Source organism: Sus scrofa, chromosome 1 (genome assembly GCF_000003025.6).
Source record: "Sus scrofa isolate TJ Tabasco breed Duroc chromosome 1, Sscrofa11.1, whole genome shotgun sequence".
Classification (NCBI taxonomy): Eukaryota; Metazoa; Chordata; class Mammalia; order Artiodactyla; family Suidae; genus Sus; species Sus scrofa.
Window position 1 is genome coordinate 114,764,685 of NC_010443.5, and position 26,577 is coordinate 114,791,261.

Sequence of the window (26,577 nt, forward strand, 5' to 3'; positions counted from 1 at the left end):
CATTCCTTTTCAGAGTTCTCTTCTTGTTGTTCACCTCACTATTTTCATGGATAAAATGGAGGTTAACAGTTTCTCTAGTTTCTAACCCTTGACCTTTTTCTTACTCGTTCAGATAACCATTAATCTTTGAAGTGGTAGTTTTCCAAGGTACTCATTTCTATCAGCCCCAGAAAGTTGTATCTGTCCTCTTTCCTATTAAAAGAAATCCTCACTTTAGCCACACTCAGAATTTAAACTGTGACTTCCTATTTAATATTCTTACTCATTCCTTTAATATGTACAAGAAAATGCTAGATCACTGGACATCTTTTGTGGTCTTTGTGGTTTAGAAACATCTCAGAATATTTTAAATCATCTCTAGGGGTGACCCTAAAACAGCAAATTTAATACTAAAAATGACAAAAAATTCACATCAATTAAAAAAAGCCATCCCCAACAAATTAAAATCCCATAAAAGTTTGGGAGAAAGGAAGGCATCATTTCCTGAACTTCAGTCAATTACCAATCCAAAGGATATAGAACTCTGTACCTGTCTGCAGCAAAGCAAGAAAAGGTGGTGTTTGAGCTGCTTTGGTTCATCTCAACAATAAAGTCCTTTATGAGAGAAGAATTAGAAACATATCTTTTTTCTTGATGGCTGGGGAGGTAAATACACTTTGAGTTTAACTCTCAAAAAATTAAAGCAAGAAATAATGTGATAAACGTATAGCTTTTGGGGGAAAATAAATAAGCAGAAGACAAAGGACATTACTATAATACATTACAGAGGACAAAGAATGGCATGTATTTGACTAAGAAACAAACAGATTATGTTATCACCCTATGTATAGGACTGCAAACCAGTTGTGTTCAAAATGATTAAGACATGCCATTTTGATCCAGAGCATGATGATGTTTAAAAGATGTTTTCAGGAGTTCCCATTGTGGTGCAGTGGAAATGAACCTGAGTCATATCCATGAGGTCGTGGGTTCAATCCCTGGCTTCGCTCAGTGGGTTAAGGATCCAGTGTTACCACAAGTTGTGGCACAGGTCACAGATGCAGCTCGGATCCTGCATGTCGGTGACCGTGATGTAGGCTGGCAGATGCAGCTCCGATTTGATCCCCTATCTAGCCTGGGAACTCTCATGTGCCACAGTTGCGGCTCTGAAGTTTGTCTAGGTGTTTACTTTCTGATAATAAAAATCCTGAAAGTGTCTTGCTTCTTTCTTACTTCAAAATTCTGCATCTTCTACAGATGGACTTCCCCTGTGGCTCACTGCATCTTTTGTAGCATTTTTTTTTTTTTTTTTAAAGATCTATTTGTAAAAGTTGGCAAGTTAAAAAAAAAAAAAAGTATGTTTGGAAATACTAACATCAGGTTAAGAAATAAAGAATAAAGAACAAAGAAACTTCTCTCCATCTGAAAAATGCTTCAGAAGGCCATAGAGATGTTCAACCAATGACTATGAACCCTGAGGTCGCAGGTTTGATGCCTGGCCTCGCTTAGTGGGTTAAGGATCCGGTGTTGCCGTGAGCTGTGGTGTAGGGCACAGACACGGCATGGATCCCACATTGCTGTGCCTGTGGCATAGGCCAGCAGCTGTAGCTCCAGTTGGAACCCTAGCCTCAGAACCTCCAAGTGCTGCAGGTGCGCCCCTAAAACACATACACACACAATGTTCAACCAATGATAAAATAAAGGAAAAAATAACCCCACAGACTCCTGATAGTTCAGAAAACAAAAATAATTAGTATGAATTCTAGGCAGGAATTGATTCAACAAAATGTCCCTCTTTTCATAGGTTCCTTTTGTGAAAATAAGACTTGTTTTCTTAACAACAATAGCAGCTACAATTTACTACTTACTGTGTGCCAGGCATATACATTATATACGCAAGTAAATACCTTTTTATTCTACTATTTATCCTTTATTATGTTTTCAAACTTTCCTTTGTTTTTTAACAAAATTTGGCAAAAAAATACTAAAATTCCTTTAAACATCAGGCTGTAGTGGTAGTAACTAGAAAAAATACAGAAAAAACATTCGCTGAGCGTCTATTATACGCCAGGCACATGTTAGGCACATAACACTGTACTATCATTTGAGATAAGCATTACTATCTCCTTTTACAAATAAAAGCTCAGTATTCATAGAACTTAAAAGCAATTTCTCTAAAGTTACAAAATAAAAAGCAGCTAAGGCCAGATAAACCCCATCTGCTTGATTAGGAAGTCTGTTTTTTTTTATATCATCCCTTTAGATGGTGGTAGGTCTTAAAAACAACAAAGCCAATTAATAAATTTGATCAAGAAAAACATAACTGACAGAATAAACTGTTTTAAATTTAACATACTAACCAGGATATCTTATGAGTAAAACAGGATAGATACTATGTTTTAATATTCAAAATAAAATGAAAATGGTCTTTGGTATTAAATTAGGTTATAATCTTGGCTGTTTGTGTGATCTTATGCAAGTTAATATTTCTGTGTCTCAATTTTTTCATTTGTAAGGGAAGGATATTAGCTACTTTATAAATCTGTGTGGCAAAGATTAACGATTAAGATGATACAGATGATGGTTAGCATAGATCCTCACACAGGTAAGATACATGGAGGCTATAAAGGATGCTAACAAATATATTACAAATGTTTCCATTTTTCCCACAACAACTAGGGAAAAAACCCTGCGATTGTCCCCAGTCCATACCCAGTGCTTCAGCATTCCCTTAAATGTTTTATCTTAGTAAAAATGTGATATAGATGAAAAACAGCTGGTGTAAAAACAACAAGACGAGAGTAAGTGATTACAGAAAGAGAGGCAAGGCTCAGGAACCCTAAAAAGGAAGTAAAATCCCCTACATGAAAGTATACCCATGCCTTCAGAAAGACCCCCATGTAACCTTAATGACCATGAATGCCTATTTTCTATTGGCCAGGATACTTCAGGCTTTTATCCAGGGCAGGCTGCTATGACAATTTGTCCTTTTTCACATCTGAGCCAGTTTTACGTGTTCTTCAGTCCTTCTCTGGAGTGGGAGAATGGGTCTGCTATAGGAAAAGCATAAAAGCTGTATTTGGCATGGAACTCAGAGGCGGCCTGAGAACACGTTTACTGTTTCACATGCCTACGCCTTTAACCTAATCTTTCCAGACAGAGTTCAAATCTCAACTCCTGAGGCTAATTAGTAATTCCCAAGGCAGGGTGAGTTCTACCTACTCTATGTTTCCAGACTACTTGGCATATACTTCACTTGCCTTACTGAAATACATGTAATCCATTAAATGCGTTTCTCACAGTAGATGGTAATTACCTCGCAGGCAAGGACGATGTGAGTGTATGTTTGAATTCAATGTCCAGGCATCATTTTTATTGTTGTTGCTACAAAAGTGCACCTTACGCAATATCTCAACCTGTCTAGAGAAACAAGTGAAAACATAATGTGCTTAAATTAAGAACACTATTTTTTTCATCAGGAGGAAGAAAACTATGCCCATTATGGGTTGTAAATTGAACATATTAATTTTAAAACCCTAAGAACGTAGTATTTTAGACCTGAAAGGAACTTCAAAATTTTCCAGTCTAAACTTCCTAAGGGCTTACTAACAAGTCCAGGGTCATATAATTAATCAATAATTAAGCCAACAGATTTGATCAGACCATTTTCTTAACTTTACTGACCATTCTGCTTCAATCATGTTAATACACTGTTATCGCATCTGCATCCAGAGACAGAAGTTACAATTCAGTTGTTCTGCAGAGAAATAGAGGAGCTGATGTTTCTAATTGTGATCCCTAAATATACAGTATGGCTTTAAAAAAAAAGGCCTCCAACCAATGGTAGATTATCAGTGCTTTGCATTATAAGTAACCCTGCCTATTGTTTTCTGTAGTACGAGTGCAACACTAACCTAGATCTTTCACTCTCCCTTTAATAAAGGCTAACATGTATTCCACAGATGATTAAAGATAGATCAGACAAGAAGCAAACTGTGAAGTCTGAGATGTTATTGTTAAGTGTCTAGTTTGGGAAGTAAGATACACAAATGATCATGAAATAAAACATACACAGAGTCCATCTTCATTTTTTTTTTTTTTGGTCTTTTTTTTTTTTTTTAGAGCCGCACCCACAGCACATAAAAGTTCCCAGGTTAGGGGTCAAATCGGAGATCCGAGCTGCATCTGCAACCTACACCATAGCTCACAGCAATGTCAGATCCTTAACCCAATGAGCGAGGCCAGGGATTGAACCTGTGTCCTTATGGATTCTAGTCAGATTCATTTCTGCTGAGCTGTGACGGGAACTCTTCATTTTTATATCCATTAAAAAAATTCACATTATTAAAAAGCCTATAAATTACATACATTTCAGTAAAAGCATCCAAATCGAACAACCATTATTTTAAATTCCCATTTGTTTTAGATACTGAAAAGATAAGTAGTGAAGTCCCAAATGTTTTCAGTTTATTACAGTATCATTTATTAAAGTATCTTTTTTTTTTTTTTTGGGTCTTTTTGCTATTTCTTTGGGCCACTCCCACGGCATATGGAGGTTCCCAGGCTAGGGGTCGAATAGGAGCTGTAGCCACCGGCCTACGCCCGAGCCAAAGCAACGCGGGATCCAAACCGTGTCTGCAACCTACACCATAGCTTACGGCAACGCCAAATCCTTAACCCACTGAGCAAGGCCAGGGATTGAACCCACAACCTCATGGTCCCTAGTCGGATTCGTTAACCACTGTGCCACGACGGGAACTCCTAAAGTATCTGTTTTTAAGGTTAAAAAATTCTTTTAAAAACTTAGTATTTCAACATAGCATTTAATTTAAAATATATTTTCAATTAATTAAATATATTTATTATTCATATATCCTTAATAACATTCAATTTTTTTTTGGGGGGGTGTCTTTTTTGCCTTTTCTAGGGCCACTCCTGCAGAATATGGAGCTTCTCAGGTTAGGGGTCTAATTGGAGCTGTAGCCGCCAGCCTACGCCAGAGCCACAGCAACGCAGGATCCGAGCCGCATCTGCAACCTATACCACAGCTCATGGCAGCACTGGATCCCTAACCCACTGAGCAAGGCCAGGGATCAAACCTACAACCTCATGGTTCCTAGTTAGATTCGTTAACCACTGTGCCATGACAGGAACTCCTAAATGTGTTTAAATACTATTTTCAGCATGGTTCCAAAACAGTATGATCATGCTTGATGCTAAGTATAGAACTGAAAAATAATGATTTCTATCCTGTCTGTGCAAATAGCTAATAAATTCCAAACAAAGAAGCTAGTAATACTATATAAGCAGGGTGGACCAGTGAAATTGCCTAATGGCTCTCAAAAAAATCAAAGTTCATCAGAATTGAGTCTCTTTCTTCCTTTCAGTGGCTCATCCTTAATACCTGAGATAAAATACAGATCTACTATCTCCTGGTAGTACATGCTTTTATGATTAGGACTGTAAGGACCACTAATGATCTCCAGTGTTTATTCTCTTTCCAGGCTGTTTTATCCATTCTGTCCTTTGCTTTAAAAACGAAAGAACTAGGAGTTCCTGCCATGGCTCAGCTGTAATGAACCTGACTAGTATCCATGAGGACGCGGATTCAATCCCTGGCCTCGTTCAGTGGGTCAAGTGTGTTGACATGAGCTGCAGTGTAGGTCACAGACATGGCCTGGAACTGGAGTTTCTGTGGTGTAGGCCATCAGCTACAGCTCTGATTCAATCCCTAGCCTGGGAACTTCCATGTGCCTCGGGTGCAACACTAAAAAGACAAAAAAGTAAATAAAAAAAAAAAATGAAAGAGCTATGAAACATCCAAAATATATTGTTTCTTAAAATTAATGCCAGGCAAAGAAATGAGATTAATTTTTCATTTACTAATCTGGTATTTTTGAAACTTGTTTAGTTCTACTAAATATTAATATGCAATCTAACCTCTATTACTCTTATAGAATGATAGCAATAAATTACCCCAAAAAATTGCACAGTTACGTGTTAGCAGTTCTGTCAGTTTAAAATATGACTTCTGTTAATCTCGCAGAAATCATGTTATACTGTTGAACTACCTACCGCTGCAGAGCACACAACTGCTAAAATGTAAATTGCCCAACTATTTTTAGCTGTTGCTGAAAAAAAAATCCTGTCTTCTGGAATAATGATTTGTAGCATTGTGTTCATTTTGTTTATCAAGCAGCTATTCAGCCTCTAGTGGGTCCAAGTGCTTATGCAAGCAAAAGCTTTTAAGAATGCCTGCAGCTGCAATCCAACCTTCCAGGTAAGCTGCAGGTTCAGAGCACAGCTGCCCTAGGCTGCATAAGAGTCAGATCCATCTGGAACTGAGTTTCAAAGAGGATTTCGAATTTGAGTTTTTGTGTATCAAATGGAAGAGAAGGCGGGGGAAGAACACAGGAAAGAAGGAAAGCAAACAACCAAAAAGATGATATCTCTACTTCAGCCTTAATAAAAAATAAAAAGCTCAGACCCATGCTGCTCCTTCTAGATTACTACTTGCCAAGCAGGATATTCCATTCAGTGTATACTTCGATGAGCTGTGACTCATCCAGCAGCACCTGCGCCCATGTGTTAAGTACTGCCAAATAAAAGCCCAACATCCATTTACACAACAAAGAGATGTACCCTACAAGGCATGGGGCCTCGATCCAAAAGCTCCCACTCCCCATTTGTTCTACGCAAAAGGAGAGGAAAAAAAAATCTCCCCTCCTCACACCAGGGATTTTTAAATTGTAGGTGGATTTATGATGTAGGTTCATTTACAAATACTTTCACTCTTTAACAGAATAAAGTATATTTAATAGCATAAACACCCCTACAGCATTAGATTATCATGGCCATTAATGATTGTTCACCAAACCTTTCCAACCTCCTTCATGCAAACTCTTTATTCTCAAAGGATACATTTTTGAGCAAAGAGGGATCAACAAACTAGTTGCTTGAAAGCTTTCCTGATGCTAGGCTGAAGTTAGGAAAGGCTTAATGAAGCCTTTAAAATCCACAAGGGCTTCACAATGAACATCTGACTTGGTGATTTATGCATATTAATAACCTCAGTCCTACTGAGGCAAGCTGAGCTGAACATGTCCTCCGAATCTTAATGTCTTTAGCTCCATTGGGATTATTACAAATGTAAATTTCTAAGATTCTCAGCTATTAATCTCTGTCTGTCCTCCTGTTCAGCAACATAATGACTAATTAAACATCAAAAGACCTGTATAGGAGATCTTCTTTGACAGCTACCGGCCTAGTCCTCTTCCCAAGAGGGGAATTCAAATGACAGAGACATAGAGTAAAAGCATATGAGTAAGCTACAAATCATTGCAGAGAAATCTAAAATCCTAACACTGAATTTGGATTTTACTCCATCAATGATCCCATTAAGCAGAGAAGAGTTACCATGTGAAGAGTTACCAACTGAATGCATTCTTATAGCCAGCAAGTACTGAATACTTGAAACCACTTTGTTTACCACAAAGTCAAAAAAATGAGTACTTACAGAAGAAGGCAAACCAGGAGGGACCTTTCTGACTTTCTTTGCTTGTAATGGATCTGTATATGGGAAACAGTATATTTCATTAGCACTGATGTTAGAAAAGTTCAGACTTCAAATGAGCAGGAAAGAATTTTTTCCCCTATTGCCTTTCTTGTTTTTCAATACATTTAAGAGTAAAAGCAAGGGAATACAGGGATGGGGACCTCTTTCTTTCTAACTGGTTCCAGAGCAAAATGGGTATTCCTAATGAAATGATATATCCTGAAATACATATCTAATAGGTCTGGGAAGATGACAGCAAACAAAATAAAATGAGAGAAAATAAAACGAATAAACATGTAAGAAAAAGGAATGACTATTTCTTAAGTATCTATCACGTGCAATGCTCCATACTAGGCACTTTACATCATTTATCTCAGTTTCATTTGCAGAGCGACATTTGGTGCAACAGGTCAGTTTAATAGTATGACTGCTTAAGACAGATACAAATTCAGTGTCCATATCACACTGAGAATTAGGTTTAAAAGCATATTAATTAGACTAAAAGCTAATGCTATTCCATAACTTATGTTAAAAATTTGAAATAAAATTTAATAACTGAAAAATTAAGGTTATAATAATATCCTAAGTATGCTACATAAACTATTAAATACAGGCATTGTCATGTAAAATATTATCCTATAGGTATTCTATAAGAACATTTACTCCAACTTTAGGAGTTCACTGGTGGCTCAGTAGGTTAAGGATCTGGTGTTGTCACTTCTACGGCTCAGGTACTGATGTGGCATGGGTTTGATCCTTGGCCTGGGAACTTCCACATGCCAAAGGTATGGCAAAAGAAAATGCCTGCAACTTTAGTACTGATTAGTGTACAATCTATCCTTGGATGTTTATATTTATTTCTAAGAGATAACTAGATAAAGTATTTTTCTTTGTAAGAAATATATATTTCTAAATAGTAAATTCTTTTTAATATAAAAATGAGAACGTATTTTCATACGCCTAACCAGCCTCACTTGGTATTGGTAAAATTAAAAATTTAAAAGATGTTTATCTTATTTATTATAAAAAATGATGGGGAGTTCCTGTTGTGGCTCAGTGGAAACAAATCCAACTAGTATCCATGAGGATGTGGGTTTTATCCCTGGCCTTGCTCGGTGGGTTAAGGATCCAGCATTGCTGTGAGCTGTGGTGGAGGTCAAAGACACGGCTCAGATCCCATGTTGCTGTGGCTGTGGCGTAGACTGGTAGCTGCAGCTCCGATTCGACCCCTAGCCTGGGAACTTCCAAATGCCACAGGTGTGGTTCTAAAAAAAGCAAAAGCAAAAAAAAAAAAAAAAAAAAAAAAAAAAAAAAAAAAGATAGTTAAGTGCAGCTTTCCAATATTACACAAATATGCCTCAAATTCAGGTTTTTTCAAAGGGGTTCACTATTAAGAGTTTATACATAAGAAACTTGATATTAATTACAATGTTTTTGAAAACTGTAAAAATGAGAACTGTAAAAATGCTATTTTCCTGGGTCATAAGTGATATGACACAATAAAACATGTAATTATTGAAAAAAGAATGAAACCCAGTTAAATTAGGCTGGGAATCTTTATAGTAAGTATCTCAGGAGGCTGCAAAGCTAAAAAATCAACTTTTAAGTAGCATGTGGGAAAATTTTATACAATATAAGAGAAAAATACCACCCATTAGCCTATAAGTACCGACCTCAAGAGGAGGCCTATATTTCCTTTCAAGGATAAGCAACATCTGGCATACTCTAAATTTATAAAACTTTCAGGCAAAATTTTTGTTCTCTGTGAGGCTTTTCAAAAACCCAACTCTTCACAACTAACACAGTATCCCTTGAGCTAAAGACACACTCTAGATCAAGAGAGTCAACTGAACTGTTTCTACCAGTTTGGAATCCATCCCTCTATTCTGGGATAATTACCAGTATCCCAAAATGTTGCTATTTAGATTAGGAAAGTTTTTCTTTTTTTTCCCCTGTTATGGGAATGGAAAATTTTCTTTCATCTATACATATTTTTGCTTTTTAGGGCCGTACTCATGGCCTATCGAGGTTCGTTGGCTAAGGGTTGAATCAGAGCTACAGCTGCCAGTCTAGGATACAGCCATAGCAATGCCAGATTTGAGCCGTGTCTGTGACCTACACCACAGCTCAAGGCAACGCTGGATCCTTAACCCACTGAGAGAGGCCTAGGATCAAACCCGGATCCTCATGGCTATTAGTCAGGCTCATTACTGCTGAGCCACAACTGGAACTTTCCCTTTTATATTTTAAACTTCATCTTTAATCTATACAATTACATACAAATCATTGGGTTCAGAATCATGAATCTGGGATTCACAGCTCATTTTGGGAGGCTGCAAAGCATAACAGTTGAGAGTAAGCTGGCAGGATTCAAATTTCAGCTCCATCACACAGTCGCTGTGTGAACGTGAGCGACTTCAGTTACCTACAATAACCTCCTGGAGTTACTGCAGTAAAGATAATACAGAAAGATGCACAGTGCAATGCCTAACAGAAACTGACACATTTTAGCCATTATTATTAGGCTTATGTTAAAATCTGTGGCAAAATTATTATAAATCAGTAAGTTAGATACTGTTTTGCAGAATGTTAATTTTCTAAAGCATCTGAATAGCTTTCGAAGATGCTAAGGTTGGCAGAGATGATCTCTTAAGTCCTTTCAGAGATTTTGGGAATAACTGCAATGCCAAGAAAGAGCATCCAAGACTGAGAAATAACGATGAAGAATGGAATAATAAGCCACTAAATGGTATTCACACAGGAGATGAGTGGCCCTCCCTGGACACCAAACCCTGGATAAGTTATTTAGCTTCCTGGGTCTTGGTTCCTTATTTGTAACATGAGAACCTCACAGAATTTTGTAAAGATGTAGTATTTATAACACAGCACTTGGCATAGAAAAGATAATCATTATCATAATCCAAATGAAAATGAAGAATACATAAGCTTTAATTTCTGGAAAGCTTGAGTTTTTATGAAGTCTATCTCCTGCCCTGCCCCTTCCTAGATATTTCAATAGTTCATTTCCTACCTGAACTTTTAGTAATAGTACACTGGTCTATATTAGTGCTTTCTGTCACAGTGTGCGCTCACAGAGCACACTAACAAGACAGTTTTCTAGAGTGACACCAACACATCTGCCTCACAATGTTCTTACCCTAACTAAATCATTTGGTGAGAAACAAAAGTGGAAATGGAGAAGACTTTAACTTAACATTTCCTTAATAACAATGAATATGTTGGTCTAAATCATCAAGGGCTTACTCCAACAGTAATATATACTCAATCACCCATAATACAAGAGGTGGGCACAACTAATTAGAGCTCCTTCTGCCTAATATGACAATCCATCATTATGCTTCAAGCATACTCTAGACCCAAAGGCTAAAGATGTTTTATTAAAACATAAGTGTGACAAAAGGTAGATCTATATCTATAACTACAGGCAGTCAACAAATATTTGTGGAATAAATAACTGGGCACATTTTCTTTTGCTGGACTCTGTTTTTTCAGAAGCTGGCCTATCCTTAATATAAACATGCTTTTACAACTTCAATTTTCTTTTTTCTTTTCTTTTCTTTTTTTTTTTTTTTTGGCTTTTTGTCTTTTTTTTAGGGCTGCATCCACGGCATATGAAGGCTCCCAGGCTAGGGAATGAATTGGAGCTGTAGCTGCTGGCCTACACCATAGCCACAGCAACGCCAGGTCCAAGCTGTGTCTGCAACCTACACCACAGTTCATGGCAACGCTGGATACTTAACCCACTGACCGAGGCCAGGCATCAAAACCGCAATCTCATTATTCCTAGTTGGATTTGCTTCCGCTGCACCACTATGGCAACTCCCTCAATTTTCTTATATTAAGGATTCTTTGGTAGTAATAACCAAAAATTCCCACATTTAAACACAAATGGATGAGACGTCAGAGTATACCTGAGGCTTGCTATACGCAGCAACACAGAACTGGCTGGTTAGGCTGTGTATAAGACATAAAAGAAGGAAGCTAAAGAAAATGACAGCTGCATGTCTGATAGTTACTGAGTTCCCTTTTGAAGTGATATTTTGGAACTAGATATGATGGTTGCACACCACTGTGAATATACTAAATGTCACTGAATTGTACACCTTAATAATTTTATGTTAATTTTACCTCAATCTTTTAAAAAGTGGGGAGTAGAAGCAATTAATATGCAAAGAACAGTCAGAAAATCTTAAATTTTATCCTGCATAAACCACTACTAGTTATATGGATGTGTCCTCTTTTGAGACAATTTTATGTTAAAGCTAGTATTACAGCCACTGACCAGAAGGACTGCTGTACTAATGGGATGAAAATGTATACTATAAAACCACTTTGTAAACTCTTCACTGTTATATCAGTTTTAGTCAGGAATACGATATTAATGTTAGCACATTAAATAAAGGAAAAACTAGTCCCATTTTTGAAGTCTTGTTTTTTGGAGTTCCCGTTGTGGCACAGCAGAAACGAATCCGACTAGCAACCATGAGGTTGCGGGTTTGATCCCTGGCCTCGCTCAGTGGGTTAAGGCTCCAGCATTGCCGTGAGCTGTGGTGTAGGTAGCAGGTACAGCTTGGACCTGGCATTGTGTGTGGCTCTGGTATAGGCTGGCAGCAACAGGTTCGACTAGAGCCCTAGTCTGGGAACCTCCATATGCCGCGGGTGCACCCCTAAACAGACAAAAAGACAAACAAACAAAAAAAATAAAGTCTTGTTTTTTTACCATCCACTTACTCTTATGTTCATGACCAAATAAAAGTATTAAATTGTTTATTAAATACCTGATACATTATTTTATGCAAATAAGCCCCAGTATCATCATGATGCCCAAGAAACCAAATTCTTCTCATTTAATTAAAAGTGTGGCCAGAAGCATAGAACCAGGGGAGGGGAGAAACATTTATAAGACGGAATTTGTTGTGTGATGCACTTACCAAGTGCTGCAGAGTCAGGGAGAGGTCTTCTCCTGGAACTTGTAGCAGAGAATGAGTAGTATGGTGTCCCAGGTTTTCCTGAAGAAGAGAGCTGTGCTGGGCTTCCAAGCCCAAGATCTTGCCTCAGGAGACTAGACTATAAAACAAGGCCAAGGAAACAAGTTACCTTCTTACTGATTACAGACTCAAGCCAGATAATGTCATCACTTCTGAATTATTTGCAGTAAATTCAACAATGTCTTGAATTTAGGAAGTATCTAAGTGTTTATTTGGACGCTATTAGACCATTAGTTTAAACCTTTCTTCTTTTTTCCCCCACCCTCATGCTACCTGTTTTCTAGCAATTGTGTAGATCCATACAATATTAGGGTCGAAAGACATTGTACCTACTATGTAGTTTCACTCTTCAATTGTTAAGAATATTTTTTGAGGAGTTACCAATCGTGGCTCAGTGGTTAACAAATCTGACTAGGAACCAGAGGTTATGGGTTCGATCCCTGGCCTCGCTGAGTGGGTTAAGGATCTGGCATTGCCGTGAGCTGCTGTGTGGGTCACAGACGAGGCTAAGATCCTATGCTGTTGTGGCTCTGGCGTAGGCTGGCGGCTAAGGCTCCGATTGGACTCCTAGCCTGGGAATCTCCATATGCCTAGGGTGCAGCCCTGCAAAAGACAAAAAAAAAAAAAAAAAAAAAAAAAAAGGATTATTTTTGAAAAATGGCCACCCAGTCTTCACTTGAATGCTTTCATGACCATACAAGAATTGAATAGTCAACTCTATTCTTTTTCCCATTTCTTTTTCCTTTTTGGAGAGCTCTCATTGTTTGAAGATTGCCACTTTTTTCAAGACTAGCCATTCCTGTTTTCTTCAACTGTGTCATGACATAGTCTGAAAGTCCTCAACATCTCTGACCCAAACCTTTAGATTTATTTTCTATTTGTCAAAGTCTCTCATAAAAGAGAATGGAGGACAACGCCCCAGACATGGCCTTATTAGTGAAGAATAATTTTCAGTTTTTTTGACACTACATTTAAACAACCCATTTGTCCTAGGTAGATTATATTGAGGTTAAGAGTAATCATACCCTGTTACTCTTTATCACATACACTGCTATTAAGTCATAGTCCTCCAATGGTTTTCTTTTCAGTATGTGTTTTTTTGGTTCCAAGTACAAGACTTACCATTTATCTCTGACGAAATTCATTTTGTTGTATTTGACCCATAATAACCATCTATTTTTTCCTTTTTTTTATTATTATTTTTTGTCTTTTGTCTTTTTAGGACCATACCCATGGCATATGGAGGTTACCAGGCTAGGGGTCTAACTGGAGCTGTTAGCTGCCAGCCTACACCACAGCCACAACAACGCCAGATCCGAGCCGTGTCTGCAACCTACACCACAGCTCATGGCAATGCCAGATCCTTAACCCACTGAGCGAGGCCAGGGATTGAACCCACAGCTTCATGGTTCACAGTAGGATTCATTTCTGCTGTGCCACAATAGGAACTCCTATTTTTATCCTTTTTAGATTCTGAGTCTGTCAACCAATGTATTTGCTAGCCTTTCTGATATCTAGGCTTAATAATCGCAATAACAAAAACAGAACTCAGGATAACAAGGCTGAAGAGAGTACACTAATGTATACGTCAGCGATATCATGAGACTGTCAAGTACTTCACTGAGATCCAGAGATTGAGCAGCCCTGACCTACTAAGTCAATGACCCTATGATGAAGCAAATGAAGTTAACCTGGCATTTGTTTCCAAGCTTTCTGGTAGCTAAGGGAAAAAGATCTCAATTGAAAAGGGTGTTGGATACACTTGAAAAGCTGCTCTCAAATGAAAAGAGCCATGATCTTCTAATACATTTACTATCCTCCTACCACATATTTATCACCATACTCTTAGTAGCTGTCCCTCCAGTTACTGAGAATCATAAACATACTGAGAAATAAACCTCAGCTCTGGTTTGTGGCCTAGGGTCATAGCTGTGCTTCAGATTCAATTCCTGGCCCAGGCCATGAGTAAGGGGGAAAAAAAATTCAATTGGTCATACTGAGAAAGACAAATAGCATTACGATATTGCTCATATGCAAATTAAAAAAAGATTCATAAAAAAGAAGATACAAACGGAGTTCCCGTCTTGGCACAGTGGAAATGAATCTGACTAGGAACCATGAGGTTTCGGGTTCGATCCCTGGCCTCGCTCAGTGGGTTAAGGATCCAGCATTGCTGTGAGCTGTGGTGTAGGTCGAAAATGTGGCTCGGATCTGGCGTTGCTGTGGCTGTGGCATAGGCTGGCAGCAACAGCTCTGATTAGACCTCTAGCTTAGGAACCTCCATATGCTGTGACTGCAGCCCTAAAAAGACCCCCCCCCCAAAAAAAGATACAAATTAACTTATTTATAAAACAGAAATAGATCCACAGACATAGAAACTTATGATTACCAAAGGGGAAAGCGAGGGGAAGAATAAATTAGGAGTTTGGGATTAACATGCACACTACTATATATAAAAAAGATAACCAACAAGGACCTACTTACTATATAGCACAGGGAACTTTATACAGTATATTTTAATATCCTATAAGGGAAAACAATCTCAAAAAGAATATATACACATAACTGAATCACTGTGCTGTACACCTGAAACTAACATGGCACTGTAGACCAACTATAATTCAATTAAAAAAAATTTAAGTCAATTAGCCATAGATAGCTGGGTTCCAATCTGCACTTTCATTTTATCACATGGGTTTATATGTCTTCCTTATACCAATTCCAAACTATCTTCTTTACTGTAGCTTTAAATTAAGTTTTGAAATAGGAAAGTGTGCATACTCCAATTTTCTTTTTCAATGCTGTTTTGGCTGTTTGGGATTTCTGAAGTTACATATAAATTTGAAGATCAGCTTTTTCATTTCTGCAAAAAGATGCCATGGAATTTTGATAGGGATTGCTCCGAATCTAGACTGCTTTGACGAGTCTTGCTATCTTAACGACATTAAAAATTTTCCAACAGAAGAACGATGAGTATTTTTTCTTTTACTTAGGTCTTCTGTAATCTCTTTCAGCAGTGTTTTGCAGTTTCCAGTGTATAAGCATTGCATCCTATAGTTAAATTTGTTAAGTATTTTATTCTTTTGGATGCTGTTTTATTGTAGCATTAAATAATTTTATTGATTTTATTTTTTGTTCACTCATTATCAGTGTAAAGAAATAAAATGATTTGTGTATAGATCTTGAATCTTGCAACTTTGCTAAATTTATTTATTAGCTCTTACAGTTTTATTGTAGATTTCCTATATATAAAGATCATATCATCTGCAAACAGGGATGGTTTTAATTCTTCCTCACCAATCTGGATGTCTTTTATTCCTTTTTCCTGGCTAACTGTTCTGGTTAGAACTTAGAGTAAAATGTTGAATAGAGGCAGTGAAAGTGGACATCCTTGTCTTGTTCTTTTTTTCTTTTTGGCCACACCCATGTGATATGGAAGTTCTTGGGCCAGGGTTCAAATCTGAGCTGCAGCTGCAACCTATGTCACAGCTGTGGCAATGCCAGATCCTTAACTCACTGCGCCACAATGGAACTATTCCCTGTCTTGTTCTGGATCTTAGGGGGAAAGACTTTCATGCTTCTATCATTGAGCACGGTATTAGCTCTGGTTTTTTCCCAAATGACCTTTATCAAATAAGGAGTTCCTGTGACACTTCATGTGAAGTGTTTTCATCATAAGAAGTGTTGGATTTTGTCAGATGCCTCCACATCAACTGGGATAATCAAGTATTTTTTTCCCCCTCCATTCTAATTAATAGAATGTTCAAATCTCACATGCTTTGAATACTCTTGCATTCCTGAAAAAAAAATTCACTTAATGGTGGTGCATAATCCTTTTAATAAGCTGCCTGATTTTTAGCATGCTAGTATTTCATGGAGAAATTTTATATTAATACACAAAAAGGATACTGGTCTGTAGTTTCCTTTTTCCTGCAAAATCTGTCTGATTTTTATCAGGGTAATTCTTGCCTCACTGAATGAGTTAAAAAAATGTTTGAGGAGTTCCTATTGTAGCTCAGCGGTAACAAACCTAACTAGTAACCATAAGGATGTGGGTTTGATCCCTGGCCTCGCTTAGTGGGTTAAGGAGGATCCAGCATTGCTGTGAGCTGTCATGTAGGTCAAAGAAGCAGCCTGGATGCTGGGTTGCGGTTGCTGTGGCTGTGGCTGGCAGCTGCAGCTCCAATCAGACCCCTAGATGGGAACTTCCATATGCTGCTCGTAAAGCCCTAAAAGGCAAAAAAAAAAAAAAAAAAAAAAAAAAGCATTTGTGAAGGACTGGTGTTAATTCTCCTTTAAATGACTGGTAGAATTCAATACTGAAACCGTTTGGTCCTGGGCTTTTCCTTTTTTGGGGGGGTTATTTCTGATTCAATCTACTTGTTTTAGTTCTGTTAAGGTTTTCTATTTCTTCTTTTTAAGGGCTGTACCTGCAGCATATGGAAGTTCCCAGGCTAGGGGTCCAATTGGAGCTGCAGCTGCAAGCCTACACCACAGCCACAGCAGTCCTTCTGTGACCTACACATCTCACCACAATGCTGGATCCTTAACCCACTGAGTGAGGCCAGGGATTGAACCTGCATCCTCATGGATACTAGCTGGGTTCATTACTGTTGAGCCACGTCAGGAACTCCTCTATTTTTTCTTGAGTCAGTTTTGGTAGTGTGTATATTTCCAGAACTTTGTCTTTTCCCTCTAGATTGTCTAATTTTTTAGCATACAATTGTTCATAGTATTCTTTTATTTTTTAAGGTTGGTAGTAATTCTTTCGGTTTTTTGTTTGGTTATTGTTTTTATGGCTGCACCTGAGGCATATGGAAGTTCCTGGGCCAGGGATTGGATCTGAGCTACAGCTGTGATCTATGCTACAGCTGTGGCAATGCCAGATCCTTTAATCCAAGGTGCCAGGCTGCAGATCATACTTGCACCTCTGCAGTGACCTGAGCCATTGCAGTCCGATTTTGAACCCACTGTGCCACAGCAGGAGCTTCAATTTTGTTGATCTTTTCTTTTCTTATTTTTGGTCTTTTTAGGGCTGTATCCATGGCATATGGAAGTTCCCAGGCTAGGGGTTGAATCGGAGCTGAAGCAATGAGCCTATACCACAGCCACGGCAATGCAGGATCCTTAACCCACCGAGAGAGACTAGGGATCGAACCCACATCCTCATGGATATTAGCTGGGTTTTTAACTTGCTAAGCCACAATGGAAACTCATTTTTAATTTTTATTTTTGGCCATGCCCATGGCATGTGAAATATCCCAGGCCAGGGATTGAACTTGTGCCACAGCAGCAACAATGCTGAATCCTTAACCCACTGTGCGACCAGGGAACCAAGATCTTTCTTCTTTTTTAATGAAGGCATTTAAAGCTATAAACTTCCTTCTGACCAGTGCATCTCATGTGTTTTGCTGTATTGTCTTTTTATTTTCATTTGATATTACAAAAGCCTATTTACAATGCTGGTATACACATGAAGTAATCAGTATATTTAGTAAACCAAAGATCAATGCATCTTTCTGAAATGTTTGTAATTAAGAAGACATTTTTCAGACTTATCAAAAGCTAAATGATTCTTTGAATACATGTGATATCTTTTTTTTTTAAAGGGGAAAAGTGAGAAGATTTCAATCACCAGACAATATGATATGTATATGAAAATACTGCATAATTTCAATGTGATTATTTAGCATTAATCACACAAATTCCAACAAATACAAGGTTCAACAGATTAGGAAAGAAAGGTGTGATTAACAGACATGAAAGAGAAATAGTTCCCCTTAAGATAATAATCTCTAGGAAAAATGATAAAAACGACCAAATCAATATAAAAGTAAATAGCACATATACCATTTCTATTGCTATAATAAACCATTATAAATTCATCTCCTGATTATGCTATTTGTGTGAGAGTAGTGTGACCCAGGAATTAAGTCTCCCACACATGGTATACTGAAATTTCCATTGTCACATCTGTTTTGTGTTTCTTTTTCTTTTTGCCTGTGCCAGGCACATTCAACATTCCGCAAATAGCAAACAGAATATGGCTAAAGTATGCTAGATGGAACATATTATCACCACATGTTTGAGGACAGGGGTCATGTACCTTGAAATTTTCCTTCAAACATTACTAGTCTTTGTTTTTTTTTTTCCTTGTTTGGGCCAGGATATGGAGTTCCCAGGCCTGGGATCAAATGCGAGCAGCAGTTGTGACCTACACTGAAGCTGTGGCAACACTGGATCTTTAACCTAGTGTGCCAAGCTGGGGACTGCACCTGTGTCCCAGTGCTGGAAAGACACCACTGATTCCATTGTGCCAAAGTGGCATATCCAAAACATCACTAGTCTTTTAATAGGACGTTCCCTGTTCAGTGCAAAACTGATTATCATTGAAGTGCCTGCTGTGTTTATTACTTCATCTGTGTTTTCTCAAGTAGAAGGCACATATGAAATTGGTCACTCTACCAACATAAACAAATAAGTGCACAAGAGGAGATGAGCATTCATTTGTCTCTTAACAGCTCTCCTTTTAATATTTCCCTGACTTGTAAATTCTAATGAGCATATAAGATGATGATTAGTACTAGTAGTGAAGAAACCATGACCTAGAGGTCAAATTGGGCCTGTTTTGGAAAATACTTTTATTGAAACACAGTGTCACCCATTCATGTATTTATTGGCTATGGCTGTTTTGGGGTTACATAGAAGAGCTAAATAGTTGCAACAGGTGTATGGTCTGGAAAGCCCACCTTATTTACTACGTAGTCCTTTTTAGAAAATGTTAGTTGACCCTTTATATAATGCTTTGAAGGAAAAACAAAAGACTGAGTTTGGAGGATGATGAAGAAATCTGTCTGCTTAAGCTGTAAAATAAAGATAAAACTTTCAAATGAGTAAAATGTAGCCAGTGAGTTATTTCTTTAAAGATGTTAGGTAATAGTCATAATAAAGACTAACGGAGGCATAAAATAATCTAAAATATGAATAGAAAATGTATTTCTTATATTCCTAAAAGTAGATGAAATGTCTACAAAAACTCTGATATTCTGGAAATTGTATGGGCTTTGGAATTAGGTACCTTGAGTTCAAATCCTGACTGAGATCCTGGGCAATGATCTGACATCGATGCATCTCTTTTGTTTTCTATATATAGTTACATTATGAATTAGCTCACAGGGTTATTACTGGGAGAAGTGAAAGAAAAAAACAAGGCTTAAGTAAAAGTGGGTAGCATGGTTGAAGGCCCTAGAGAAAATAAAAACTCAATTTCATTTTTTCTTTCCCCATAAGATTATCATATTCTAAATATCACAAAAGAATGTGAATAAGGAAAATGACATTTTTTCAATTCTGTTTCCTGGGCACAAACTCTTCTTTCTAAGTAAAGAGACCTCAACTGCCCTGAATCCAGGATGGCTGAGTTACAACTCCCAACTACTGTAAGAAAGAATGTTGGAAACAAAAAGAGAACAGACAGGTCCCTAGAGAATGGGTTGACAATTAGAGGCTAAATCCAAAGAGGAGTGTGACAGATTCAAACTCTATCAACCCAGATCAAGAATAAACAGAAAAATGCCAACTTATTCTCAGAATGATTCAGCACAAGTGTCTATATTTCTGTGCATAAACCTGAATACAGCATACAAACATATACAGATACATATTAAGTGGCAGAAAAGAAATCTGTATGCACCGATGTGAAATGTTAAGTGATGAACCTTGATGAAGAGTGCATGGATGCTCACTGTACTCTTTTGGCACTTCTGTGAGCCTGTAATTTTTCAAAATAAAAACTTGGAGAATATCAGAACATAAAGGATCCACTAGCACACTTTTAGCCGTACCATCTCAGTTAATATCTAATATAATTTTATTACTAAGTATTACATACATTGATTTTATGTTATACAGATAACAAGCAGTGGAACCTAATTTCAATCTAGTTCTGTTTAAGGGGCTCTTTCTTCAATTCAGTAAGACTCATACAATATTCCAGGAACCCATGACCATTTTATAAGGTTAACTTGAAAAAATATAAGTAACCAATAAATGATTTTGTGAATTATAATCTGGAGGAATTATGGATAGGAAATACCCTTTCTTCTTTTTCTAGAGTGAATTTTTTTTTTTTTTTGTCTTTTTAGGGCTGCATCTGTGGCATATGGAGGTTCCCAGGCTAAAGCTCTAATTGGAGCTGCAGCTGCTGGCCTACACCACAGCCAAAGCAACGTGGGATCCAAGCCATGTCTGTGACCTACACCCACAGCTCATGGCAATGCCGGATCCTTAACCCACTGAGCGAGGCCAGGGGCGGAATCCCAACCTCACAGCTCCTAGTGGGATTCATTTCCGCTGTGCCATGATGGAATCTCCTACAGAGAATATTAAAGCCAAAAAAGGGAAGTCGTTCTTTACTCATCTGTCCTAATCTTAGAAATAACCATTTCCCCCTGTTTTATCTCAATCATCATCAAAATGATTAGGCAAAATAAATATAAGAGAAATTGTTTCTTTTTAAGAACACACGATGATATTTTATCCTGTTAACTAAAATGAAATGTTCAGTGCTATAAAAAATACAAAAGTGTGGAGTTCCCAGCATGGCGCAGTGGTTAATGAATCCGACTAGGAACCATGAGGTTGCGGGTGTGATCCCTGGCCTTACTCAGTGGGTTAAGGATCTGGCGTTGCCGTGAGCTGTGGTGTAGGTTGCAGATTCGGGATAGGCTTGGATCCCACGTTGCTGTGGCTCTTGTGTAGGTCGGTGGCTACAGCTCCGATTAGACCTCTAGCCTGGGAACCTCCATATGCCAAGGGAGCGGCCCAAGATAAGGCAAAAAGACAAAAACAAAAAAACAAACAAAAGTTTAAGACATAGTTTTCTCCACAGGACTTGATAATCTAAGAAATAATACTCACGGAACTAATGGTAAATATGACTTAAAAAAATTAAGAGCTAAATTATATAAGCCCAATTTTTTGATATTCTACTACTAACAAAACCATATATTTTCCCTCTATGTGATTCTTTAGAACATTTTGTTAAAACTAATGTGCATATAATAATAAACAAATGAATTTTTTTCCTAAAATAAAACTACGTATCAGCTCATATTGATTTTTCTGCCTGTCTGAAACAAATGAGAAGCATTATTGATCTTGTCCTGGAGGTATCTCAGGTGAAAAGAGTATTCAAGTATCCCGGAGGATATAGAACTAGGCAAAGCAGTTTTATTCTGCTAAGCTGTCTTATTCAAAGCAGAATTAGTATTCCGAAATGACACAGCACTAAATTTCTTAACACAGGCTTAGAGAAAAGAACCTCTTTTATACTCATCTAGACCCTCCATCTGTGAAAAATGTATCAAATCACCAAAGAATAATTAATAAAGGGTTATCCCTGAAACACTGAGAGAGCCTAGATTATTATAATAAAATTTATAGTAAGTTTCATTTTGAATTACATACAACAAACCTTTGGCCTAATAAGAATTCCTATTTCTATAAATGGAACTTTAGTAGCCTATGTGATAATTTTTTTTTTAAGTTCTCTCTCCTTCTTCATGTGCTTTAGAAGCCTTGACTCTAAATGTGAACCTAAAAAGGCTATTCAGTGTAAGTCTTCATGGTGATCCCGACCAAAATGTAAAGAAGAGATATAAAAGTAATGGGCATGGTCAAAATCATTTATTAATGCAACTTTTTCTTAATTATATTGGAAGGTATTGTGAATGTGATTTAATAGGAACACAGGAAAACATCCTATATAAAAATAGTGCTAAGTAGCCAGGAGGATTCAAAATCACATTGCAGTGGTTTGGATATTCTTTACCCTTAAAAGAGAAAGTATCTGAATGAGGATTCTGCAGCCAGTGGTTTCAGAGGCTGATAAAAGAGTTAAAGTTGTTTTATTTGGCAAATCATCAAAGAGGAAATTTCTCATGTATTTCTACAGTACAATGTTGGCTGACTTTTCAGAAAGTTGCCGTCTACTAAGAAAAGAAACTGAGTATATGAAAACCAAATGGAGTTCTCTGGTGGTCTAGTGGTTAGGACTGCTGTGGCCCAGGTTCAATCCTTGTTCTGCGAACTGAGAACCTACATCGAGCTGCTGAATGCAGCAGCCGAAAAAGAGAGAGAGAGAGAGAAAGAGAGAGAGAGAGAGCGAGCGAGCAAACAGTAGCAGCAGGAAGAAAAAAAGGGATGAAGAAAAAGAACAACAAAAATATATGTAGTACAGATTTTATAACATTAAAAGTAAATGCAGGAGTTCCTGTCGTGGCTCAGTGGTTAAAGAACCTGACTGGGAACCATGAGGTTGCGGGTTCGATCCCTGGCCTTGCTCAGTGGGTTAACGAATCCAGCGTTGCCGTGAGCTGTGGTGTGGTTTGCAGATGTGGCTCAGATCCCAAGTTGCTGTGGCTGTGGTGTAGGCCGGTGGCTACAGCTCCAAATAGACCCCCAGCCTGGGAACCTCCATATGCTGAGGGGGCAGCCCAAGAAACGGCAAAAAAAAAAAAAAAAAAAAAAGTAAATGCAGAAAAAAAGGGGAAGTATCTGAAATCTTGATAAACACAGTTTGCTTCCTCAGAACAACTTTTTACAATTTAAAGGCTTGATCCAAATGCTGCACTATATATACTTTGACATCTAGTCATAATTAGATTAAATAAGAACCTAACGTTAAAAATTATTATCCTCGTTTTATGATTAAAAATTTGAAGTACACTGGAGTTCCCTGCAGCAGTTTGGGTCACTGTTGTGGTGTGGGTTCAATCCCTGGCCCAGGAATTTTCATATGCCACGGGTGCTGCCAAAACAAAAACAAAAACAAAAAACTGCAGTACTAAATTATCACTAATTTGCTTTCTAGAAAAATAAGGTTCAGAGTACCTAATTTTGTAGTCACACAGTTCAAAAAATTTAAACTGTTTAATATGAACTCTTGGAACCTCTGCTCTTTCTACATTCTTCAAAACTCCTTAACTTTTTTTATGCCTCTGAAATGGTATGCTATTTTAAAATATAAAGGCAAACAGCTGTTTCCAGATTTGAGAGGAGAGCTTACTAATAAAAGATACAGACAGGTACAAAACACAATCATCATAAAATATAGCACATAAACTGTTAAAAATTCTCAGTTCAAGTTTTTTATACTATGGACTTATTTTGTCATTGAGGGATAAACAAAACTGTTCTAAAAGAAAAATTAGTATAGTATTATCATATTTGCAATTGTTCTTTTAATTTAGAAACATCACGGTACATTTCAGCTGTGAGTCCATTTGAAGATCCAGAGACAGGGAAGTGAAATGTGATAAAGAAGCTTCTGACCCCAAGTCACAATTAAAATCAAAATCTCAGAGGGTGAAGAGGAACTTAGGGCAAAATATAAATGCTGGTCTTTATTAATGTATCAGTCTTCTGTTAACTTTCTACAAATGATTTAAAAACACACTGTAATAAATCTTGAATATGGAAAACACCGACATTTGTGAAATAATTGTTATTATTATGCAAATTCATTTACATTGAAATTCCAGGGATATGTTAGCAATTATCAGCAAGTTGTTAAAGAATTCTATCCTGAGAATCTCATTAGATAGGGATGCAAACTACAGTTGTTATCATTCTGAGAACAAAGGGATCTTGAATGAGTAATCAATAGCAACTGGCAGAAAATGAGACATTAATTATGATCCTCTCTAGTGTTTTGTCTAAGACAAGATTTCATTAAATGCTTTGTGCAACCTGAATAGTTCTGAGTCATTACCAACATTTTGGACAATATATTAATTGTGGGGGGAGGGAGTGGCACATGAGGGGATTTACAGGGAAATAAAGTAAAAGAAAACCTGAGATGCTTCTATTTCTTTCCTGGGTCAATAAAAACACACCAGCCACCACTAGCCAACTGTTATGCTCATTTTTTTACAAGTCCCAAATCTTATCATCTCAACATGGTCTCTTGAAAATTTAATTATCATTTTCTATATTTAAAGTGTCATACAGGTTTGAGAAGATAATGACAGTCATTCATCAAATGCATCCTGCCAACACAATCAGCCCAATCTTTCTGGTTTAAAAAGAGAAAAAAGAAACTATCTATGTACTATTAAATTACAAAAACATGGTAATCTTAGCCGTTTCAGTTTCTCAATCTTCTTTAATCATCAGTACAGAGGGAAATTCTACCATCTTAATATTTCATTTTCACTAATTTTTTTTCTTTAACTTTTTCTCCTGAATCCTGCATCAGCCAATGGAAAGCTAACAAAGGAGGAAGATCTGGGTTGTAGATCAATAAAGAAAGACCTCCTGCAAATAGAAGAACTATGGAAAGAACCAGCTAAAATAAAGGTCATTTTAATATATCCAGTATTTCAATAATTACAAACATGAAATAGGAATGATTTTCTTTTAGGATTTTATAGGCTCCCATAAAGAGAACCCCCATTTTCAAAAATGCTATAGGGGAGTTCCCCTGGTGGTGCAGTGGGTTAAGGATCTGGTGTTGTCACTGCAGTGGATGGGTGGGCTCCTGTGTGGCCCTGGTTTGATCCCTTGCCTGGGAATTTCTGCATGTCATGGGTGTGGCCAAAAAGAAGGAAAAAAATCCCACAGTGATATCTTGAAGGCAGACTTCCATGAAGTTTATTATTATTATTATTTTTTGTCTTTTCTAGGGCAGCTCCTGTGGCATATGGAGGTTCCCAGGCTAGGGGTCGAATTGGAGCTGTAGCCACCGGCTTATACCACAGCCACAACAACGCAGGATCCAAGCCACATCTGCAAGCTAAACCACAGCTCAGAGCAACGCCGGATCCTTAACCCACTGAGCAAGGCCAGGGACCGAACCCGCAACCTCGTGGTTCCTAGTCGGATTTGTTAATCACTGAGCCACGACAGGAACTCCCTCATGAAGTTTATTAGTAAGCATACTCTTAAAGCATGTCTTCTCCAAAGTGAGCAGTCTTTCTGTCTGAATGTAGAAACTTCTTTGATAAGCAGGGCCCTGTGAAACTCTTTCTGCAAAGGTATGAGTATTCCTTTGAGTCCTTCTTTTGTGAATACAAAGGAACCACCTATGCGAGGTGCTAACCAACATTAGAAGAACAGGAGATGAGGAAATGTCATTTCTCTTTTGCTTCTGTGGAAATGGTATTATGTAGTTCTAAGATTTTTGGCAGAGTTCTAATACTTTGAAGTCACTCCCTTTCCCTTTAATGCTAGCTTTCACATCTAGTGAGTGAGTACCTCCTCCTCCCCACTGGCTGCATTTTCAAGAATACAATTAAGAGTAACACAAAACCCAGAAGAACCAACAGGCCTATAGTTAGGCATGTAATACTTTTTGAATTGAAACATTCTACACTGGACATATTTTTAAAAATTAAACTTCCAGGAGTTCCTGTCGTGGCACAATGGAAATGAATCTGACAAGAAACCATGAGGTTGCAGGTTGATCCCCGGCCTCGCTCAGTGGGTTAAGGATCTGGCATTGCCGTGAGCTGTGGTGTAGGTCGCAGACTCGGCTTGGATCTTGCGTTGCTGTGGCTGTGGCATAGGCTGGCAATTGTAGCTCCGATTTGATCCCTAGCCTGGGAACTTCCATATGCTACAAGTGCAGCCCTAAAAAGCAAAAAAAAAAAAAAAAAAAATTAAAAAATTAAAAAATTAAACTTCCAAATCCTGCTGTACAGCACAGGGAACTCTATCTAATCACTTGTGATGGAGGATAATGTGAGAAAAAGAATGTATACAAATGTATAACTAGGTCACTTTGCTGTGCAGTAGAAATTGATACAACACTATAAATCAACCATAATAAAAAAATTTTAAAAATAAAAATGAAACTTTATTTTGGGAATTTTCAAATGCAAGCAAAATTGGAAAAAAAACAGTATAATGAAAACTTTTTTATATACATTATCTAGCTTCAACAACTGTTAGCATTCTGCAGCTCTTGCTTCATTTGTTTCCATCTCTCAGCTCCTGTTACACCTCCCAAACTGACATCAATCCCTTATCATA

At 37.6% G+C, this 26,577-nt stretch overlaps 1 protein-coding gene across 7 annotated transcripts in view; it reads right to left on the reverse strand.

Moving 5' to 3' along the window:
* TCF12 (transcription factor 12) overlaps window positions 1-26,577 on the reverse strand; it is a 374,065-nt gene that overhangs the window by 82,386 nt on the left and 265,102 nt on the right. For all 7 annotated transcript variants that reach the window (XM_021094696.1, XM_021094708.1, XM_021094732.1 and 4 more), the window contains 2 exons: window positions 12,487-12,622; window positions 7,496-7,548 (listed from right to left, as the gene is read on the reverse strand). In XM_021094696.1, the coding sequence (XP_020950355.1) occupies window positions 7,496-7,548; window positions 12,487-12,622 (189 nt within the window). The remainder of the gene's footprint in view (window positions 1-7,495; window positions 7,549-12,486; window positions 12,623-26,577) is intronic.